Below are 7,502 nucleotides of genomic sequence, written 5' to 3'. Positions count from 1 at the left end.
GTCTCCTTTTCTTCTTGGGGCTAATTTTGGCTTAACTGACCATCCCTTTGGGTGGCGGTAGGAGGGGAGTGCAGTTTACTTTGTGGTTTAATCTGGGGAGCATATTTTAGCCACTGACCATCAGTATTACTGGCTCAGAACTAAATGTGGGTGAAAGCAGAATAGCGTAGGTGGTAGGCCTGGGTCTCAAACCAGGAAGACTGCGGCTAGGACACGCCACCCCAGCCCCCCAACCGCCGCCCCCCGCCCCGTCCCGCGTCAGCCTATGGAGTAGGGGCGGTAACCCAAGGGTTAGTCTCGGTGGCAATCGTTCTAATTCCCGCCCAGAGGGAGACACCTTCCCTCTGAGGGCGGGCGCCGGAAGTGACATAGGGCCTGGCCTAGAGCCGCGAGTCTGAGGCCACTGTTGGAGGTCAGGCCCTGCGTAGACCCGCTACCCGACAATCGGTGCTTCTGGCTCCCCCGGATCCTAGGGCCTCGGCGACAGCCTCTCCCCGCTACTTCCAAGCACAGCCATGTCTGGTAACAGCAACGCGGCTTCAGCGGTGGTGAGTCCTGAGCCAAGGAACCTCGCTGTTTCGGTTTTCCGGACTAGCAGTGCAACGATTGGCCCCAGGTTGCCACCCTCTGTTGTCTATTGGTCGGAACGACTCTCCTTCCTTTCTCTCTCTCTTTTTTTTTTTTTTTCTTGTGTGTGTGTGTGTGTGTGTGTGTGTGTGTGTGTGTGTGTCCCCGAATGTTTTTTAAAGGGCCAGTAGCTGAGTTGCCCTTAGGAAGGAGGGGGGAAGTCGATGAGCGGTGGGGATGGGGTTAAGAGTGGAGAGATTGCCTTGAACGGAGCCCCCATCCCTGCGGGAAATTGGATGGGATTCTGGTATCCACGGCTCTAGATCTAGTGACCCAACCCGGGAAGGTTGAATAAACAAGACTGGGTGCTCTTCCCTAGGATCCTTTCACACGAGGCGGGGGCGGGGGCTGGGGGGGAGTTTCGACCGCCTTGGGAAGATGTTCCACTTCGGATCCAGAGAGAAGACCCCCAAGTCTCTGAACTGCACACAGCCATGTTGGAAGTGCTCCCTCCCCCTTTTTCCGTTTTAGTGGTCACCCAGCCCCAACCTACTCTTGAAGTCCCCAGCTGAAACACACTATTGGGTTACTACGATGGGGCTAGGGGCGCCCTTAGGTCTTCCTATTCCTAGCCCGCCAACCCGACTTCTGGGCTTGTGCAGATGCAAACTATAGGGCCTGTGGAGGCCATTGCCAGCCTGAGATAAAGAGGTAGGGCAGCTGCTTATCTCTCCCTATCCAGCCTGCTGGTGAGATGAGGTATTCTTTGCCATTGCAGACATTCCTGAGCACTGCACTAGAAGTAGGAAGATCCAGATTCTAGCTCCTGCTCTCAGCCCATTATTAGCTGTGTAACCCTGGGCAAGTCACTTCACCCCTCAGAGCCAGCCTTTGCTTCTGGGACTGTGGTCCCAGAGATGCCTGCCCTGTCTACCTAATAGGTGGTTGTGAAGATTAATGCTCAATAAGTAATTTTTTAATGAAACAATTTGACCGAATATGCTGTGTAGAATCAATGAAATTAAGGGATTGTTTGAATCTAGCAGTTTTTGAGACCTTAGATAACTCTGTGGGTTCCCTGTGGCCCAGAATTTTAGTGGCCATGTTTAGCATTCCAAGCCTAGCCTAATTTGCTCAGGGTCCCCCAGGATTTACTTATTAGAGAAGTGATAGCAAAAGAATAGACTAGAGTCAAAGAACAACCAGCTATCACTTCTTCCTCAGATGCCTACCTGCAAAAGAGCTCCATGGGATGAAGATCCCACAACAAGGAAAGTTGACGGTATCTACAGTGGCTGCTGTTGAGATCCAGAAAGAAATAGGACCTCAGACTAAAGAACTCAGTTCTACCTGCTTGGCACTGAACACCTTTGTCCAAGGTGCCCTGGCAGGAGGAAGAGTGCTTTGAGTTCTTGGCTTGGTCTCCGACGTCCCAATATTTCCTTGTTGATGAAACCAGAGGCAGCACTCTAAGTGAATGGACATTAGGCAGCTTAGCCTTTTAGTCTTATAGAACAACAAAGGCAGAAGATACTTGAGCCCAAACCTCTTAATTTTTTAGAGGAACTAGTAGGTACTGAAGGGATGATGTGCTCAAGGTCACCCAGCCAAGAGGCTGGGCAGGACTAGACATAAAATCTGTGACCCCAGTCCTTTATGTATCATTCCAACCAGATTAGGGGATCATAGTGTGGCAGCTGATGGGTAGCTCTTGGCATCTGGGTGGCATTGAAGCTTTCTTGAGTGCCTGCTCTGTTGTGAATGCTGAACTTGTCCTCAGTGACTCAGCATAAGTTCCCTGTGTGGCCCCAGCTGTCTTGCCCCTGCCTGCTACAGGCTCCACCCTCTCTGTGGCCCGGCTGATGGGCCTTATCTCTTTACACACCTGGCTATGGGCAACACCCCCAACTGCCTTGGCCAGGATGGGCTTCAGGACTCACTGTCCTGGTTATTGCAACAACAGCAGGTCCTACCATTGCTTCCCTCTTCTTCTCTGGATCTGTGAAGAGGGTAGAAGGAATTGAGGAAAGTAAAGGGACCATTCTTGGAATATTTTCCTCCTCTAAGGCTTACCTGGCCCCAGGCCAGGTGCTGAGGTTCCTTTCTTCCAAGCCAGTGATTCTGGTTCTTGGACAAGGTGTTGAAGAACACAAGGAACAGAGGGGACTGTGACCTGGGGACTTTTTTTGCAGGAAGAAAACAGTCCAAAGATGAGAGTGATTCGCGTGGGTACCCGCAAGAGTCAGGTGAGTGCAGGTACTGGAAGGAGGTTTGTTGGAAGAGTTCTGTGCTCATAGTATTACAAGTTGGGGGGTCGTCAGGGTTAGTTCCCAGCAGCTCAGGGATGGAGGAAATGTGGTGGCTGGGTGTTACATTTCATGTATAATGGCAGATTGCATTCTGTGGAGATAGTCCTTGGGCTGTGGAAGTTGTTGGGGTACAGAAGATTCCTAGGCCAAAACGCTTCTCTCCTTCCTAGATGAGCATTCAACCCCCTATCTGAATTCCAGTTCTTTCAGGATCACCCTGACCCTATGGTGGTCTGAGCTCAGGGCAGTGGCCAGGGAAGGACAGGACTAATCCATCTTTCTGCCCCCAGCTGGCTCGCATACAGACGGACAGTGTGGTGGCAACTCTGAAATCCTTATACCCAGGACTGCAGTTTGAAATCAGTGAGTTTTCTGGATAGGCATGGAAGCTAACAGGAAGCTCTTACCTTCTGAAGGGGAGAACAGAGCGTTTCTGCCTTGGCCCAGGGCCAAAACCTGGTCGCATTGCCTTCGAGAATTCATGGCTGTCCCCAGTTTGGAGGGCTCTTTCCTCTGAACACCTCCAGCTCTGACTACCTGGGTTAGCCTGGCATTTAACATCTTCTTTAGGTCTTGTTATGAGGCTGTCTGGCCTCATACATTCCCAGAGAGTGGGGACTGGGGTTTATTTGCCTCTGCATTTACCTTGAATCTTAGTACCATGCTGGGTTCAGTAGGGGCTCAATAAATACTTTTCAGTGAGCACCTGATTCTCTCCACAGTTGCTATGTCCACCACAGGGGACAAGATTCTTGATACTGCACTCTCTAAGGTAACATTTCCACCCCCAATCCTTGCCCCCCTCCTCTCTCCTTCCCCCAAGAGATTTAGTCCGAGGCTCTCTCCTGTCTGGCAGATTGGAGAGAAGAGCCTATTTACCAAGGAGCTGGAACATGCACTGGAGAAGAATGAGTAAGTGAAAGACATGAGAGAACATCCAAGATGGTGGAATAGCAACCAGAAAAAAAAAAAAAGACAAGAGTGTGGGCCCTCTCTGCCTCTTGCTAGGACTCCAGTGTGTGCATCAGACCTGGATATCAGCTGGGCTGCTTAATTTAAACCCTTGGAGAAGCTAGAGAGGGGAATCATATGGGGGTTTTTCGGGCATCAGAAAAGGATAGTGTCCTGGTTCTGAGCCATCTGGCTTCCTAGAGTGCAAGATTGACTGGGGGAGGGGGGAGGAATGTGGGGATAAAAGTCTCAGGGTCCTGAGATCTCAGAGAGGCCTGCTTCCCAAACTGCTCTACGCTCTGCCACTGAACTAGAGGCAGGGGTAGGTGGAGATGTGGGGGCCTGCTGCCCAGACACCTTCTCCTTGCCCTATCCCATCTCTAGAGTGGACCTGGTTGTTCACTCCCTGAAGGACCTGCCCACTGTGCTTCCTCCGGGTTTCACCATTGGAGCCATCTGCAAGTAAGTGTCCTGCGAGTAAGGGCCTGGGTAGGGTGGGTAGGCAATATGTTAACCTTGGCTTTTCCCTTTGGGACTTGACCCTCTGCCTCTAGGGCTGCCTCCCCTTCCCTGAGGAGTATCAAGCATGGTAGAAAAACTCAGAAAATGTCAGTTAGTTAGCTATCAGCAGAGACTGAAACTGACCTGAACTGAGATCTCTCCCTCATTCTGACCTCCCCTCCACCCACAGACGAGAGAACCCCTATGATGCTGTTGTCTTTCACCCAAAATTTGTTGGGAAGACTCTAGAAACCTTGCCAGAGAAGAGGTGAGTGGGGTCTGGATAGGCATCTTGGTGAAATGTGCACAGACGATGGGTGGTTAGAAGGAGGAAGAAAGGAACAGTGCCTGCCTAGGGTTAAATCTAATTTTAAATCCTCTCTGAGCAGTGTGGTGGGAACCAGCTCCCTGCGGAGAGCAGCCCAGCTAAAGAGAAAGTTCCCACATCTGGAGTTCAAGAATATTGTATCCTTTTAGAGGAGCAGCCCAGGAGGAAGATGAGGTCCAGAGGGCCCTGGGAGTCCTGAGAGTGGAAGGGGCTTCCAGAGAAAGTGAGCCACAGGGCAGTGGGCTGGCTGTCCTCCCATTCATCCATCCGTCCATCCATCCATCCATCCATCCACTCATCCAGCCATAATCCTTTCATGTTTTCTCAGCTCCAGGCAAGTGCCTGGCAATGGGGATAGTGGTGAGCAAGATCAACATTGCCCCTGTTTATGTAGAGTTTACATTTTGGTTTGGGAGGCAGACAAACAGGCATTGATAACACAGAGTGATATTCTAGGGAGGTGGAGGGGAGTATGGAGGGTACTTCCATTTTTATTTTATATTCTACTACATTGTTTTGATTTTTACAATGAATATGTGGTATGTTTTGTAAAACTAAAATAGTATGTGCCAAGTGCTCCAATGAGCAAAGTAAGGAATTCTCTGGAAACTTCTAACTGGAACATCTAAACACAGATTTGGGGGGCAAGGAAGGCTTATTAGAGATCTTGTAACCTTGGGCAAGTTATTTAATCTCTGTGTATCATTTTCCTCATCTGTAAAATGGAGATAATAAAACCTACCTCAGAGTTTCTGTGAAAATTAAATGAGTTGATATGTAAAACACTTTAGTATGTGGCATGCTGTTACCATTAAGCTGAGAACTGAAAGATGTGCAGTTAACCATTTAGAGAATGTCTCAGGAAGAGGGAACAATGCTCATGGTCCTTAGCATCTTTTCACAGCGAGGAAATCTCAACACAAGGCTTCAAAAGCTGGATGAGCTGCAGGAGTTCAGCGCCATCATTTTGGCTGCAGCTGGCCTGCAGCGCATGGGCTGGCAGAACCGGGTGGGGCAGGTAGGGGCTGCCCCTATTCCCTCCCCAGTTAATCTTTATTCCCTTCCTGCCTATGTGCTCTTCTTGAACAGCCCGCCTCTAGTCTTTGGAAAATACTGCAATCGAAATGAGGCCAAGGCTGGAAGATTGGGGATCAGAGGCCATCTTTTGCCTATCCAGGCTTTCTATATGATAGGGAAGCCCCATCTCACTGCTGTTCTTTTAGGTACCCTCATCTCTACCCTTCTGCCTATTCTGCCCCCACAGATCCTGCACCCTGAGGAATGCATGTATGCTGTGGGTCAGGTATGCTTGACCAGGAAGCCGTGTTGATATATCCCTTTGTTCTCAACCAAGATGGTCACACAACTGAGTCTGCATCTGCTTCCCTAGCATAAACGTTCCTAGGGAGGGGCAGGTCTTGGGAGGCTACTGTACCAAAAGGCCTTGGGGAAGCAGGTGGAGTTGGGCTGGTTCCCATCTGTAGCTCCATTGGTTGGGGAAAGATTGGACCTGATATCTTAGGCTGTTTTTCCACCAGGGGGCCCTGGGCGTGGAAGTCCGAGCCAAGGACAAGGACATCTTGGATCTGGTGGGTGTGTTGCATGATCCTGAGACTCTGCTTTGCTGCATTGCTGAACGGGCCTTCTTGAGGCACCTGGTAGGGCCTGTATTTCAGCTGTGGAGGGGTGGGGAGTTGGGAATAGTGGGGAGATTTCTAAAATTCATGCTCTGAAATTAGTGGCAATTCATTCTTGAATATTGTGTATAGAGGACCCAAGTCTGGATCCCTAGCCTCCTTTTCAGTCATGTCCTCTTAGGCCTATGGATCCCTGATGGCTCTGGTCACAGGGTAGTGTTAAGGGTCTTTGGAGCTCACAGAGAGAACTTCTCATTGCAGGAAGGAGGCTGCAGTGTGCCAGTAGCAGTGCATACAGCTATGAAGGATGGGCAAGTAAGCAGGGAATATGGGTGGGAGGGCAGGGAAGAAAGGACTGTTGCATTTCTCCCTGTGCATCCTTGAGTTGCTAGCAAGAACCCAGGTTTCTAAGCAGTTCCCTCAGAATATGCTAAGGCAAACCGTTTTCGTTCCCAGCTGTACCTGACTGGAGGAGTCTGGAGTCTGGATGGCTCAGATAGTATGCAAGAGACCATGCAGGCCACCATCAGAGTCCCTGTCCAGGTGCCAAGGCTGGAAAGCGAGGGAGGGTTAAGAAACAAGCCTGCCTTGAGACCTCCCCTTTTGTGCTCACCAAATCTTATGTTATCTCACCCAGCATGAAGATGGCCCTGAAGATGATCCACAGCTGGTGGGCATCACTGCCCAGAACATTCCACGAGTAGCTCAGCTAGCTGCTGAGAACCTGGGCATCAGCCTGGCCAACTTGTTGCTGAACAAAGGAGCCAAGAACATCCTGGACGTTGCCCGGCAGCTTAATGATGCCCACTAACTGGTCTGTGAGGCACAGGTGCCTGAGTTACTGCTGTCCAGTGCCTACATCCCAGCCCTCAGTGCCCCATTCTCACTAACTGGGGAATGATTACCCCAGGGGATTGAACTGCAGGGTCAGATACTTGGAGGGACTGCCTTGCCTCATTAGGTAGGGGCTTCATCTCTTTAGAAAGAGTCCAAGCCTTTGAATGTAACCAACTCTATTAATAAACCAGCTCTGAAGGTGGTTTTTTGTTTTTGGTGGGGTTGCAGGAAAGATAAGGACAAACAACACTTTACTCCTTATTTTCAAGGCTGGGACCTCTGTCCATAGTTCTGGAACACTCCTTTTTTCTGTCTCAATAGTTCTCACTTCAAAAGAATAAATGGTCTTCCAGAGAACACCAAATGTGAACC

At 50.1% G+C, this 7,502-nt stretch overlaps 1 protein-coding gene across 4 annotated transcripts; it reads left to right on the top strand.

Moving 5' to 3' along the window:
- The first annotated feature begins 321 nt into the window (after positions 1-321).
- Positions 322-7,332, top strand: HMBS (hydroxymethylbilane synthase). Of its 4 annotated transcripts, none has more exons than XM_019716323.3 (14): positions 322-548; positions 2,760-2,813; positions 3,167-3,239; positions 3,599-3,648; positions 3,733-3,788; positions 4,212-4,289; positions 4,519-4,596; positions 4,718-4,793; positions 5,561-5,674; positions 5,921-5,959; positions 6,195-6,245; positions 6,555-6,608; positions 6,750-6,836; positions 6,931-7,332. In XM_019716323.3, the coding sequence occupies exons 1-14, from the start codon at positions 516-518 to the stop codon at positions 7,102-7,104; spliced, it is 1,017 nt and encodes a 338-aa protein (XP_019571882.1). In that variant the 5' UTR covers positions 322-515; the 3' UTR covers positions 7,105-7,332. The 4 variants fall into 4 exon arrangements, with proteins under 4 accessions (XP_019571882.1, XP_019571879.1, XP_019571881.1 ...); XM_019716320.3 differs by having other exon boundaries at positions 6,195-6,314; XM_019716322.3 differs by having other exon boundaries at positions 369-616; positions 6,195-6,314.
- The last annotated feature ends 170 nt before the right edge of the window (positions 7,333-7,502 follow it).

Source organism: Rhinolophus sinicus, chromosome 14, assembly GCF_057876585.1.
Source record: "Rhinolophus sinicus isolate RSI-liver-muscle chromosome 14, RSI-T2T, whole genome shotgun sequence".
Lineage (NCBI taxonomy): Eukaryota > Metazoa > Chordata > Mammalia > Chiroptera > Rhinolophidae > Rhinolophus > Rhinolophus sinicus.
The sequence above is the reverse complement of the archived record's forward strand: the minus strand, read 5'-3'. Positions and strand labels throughout refer to the sequence as shown.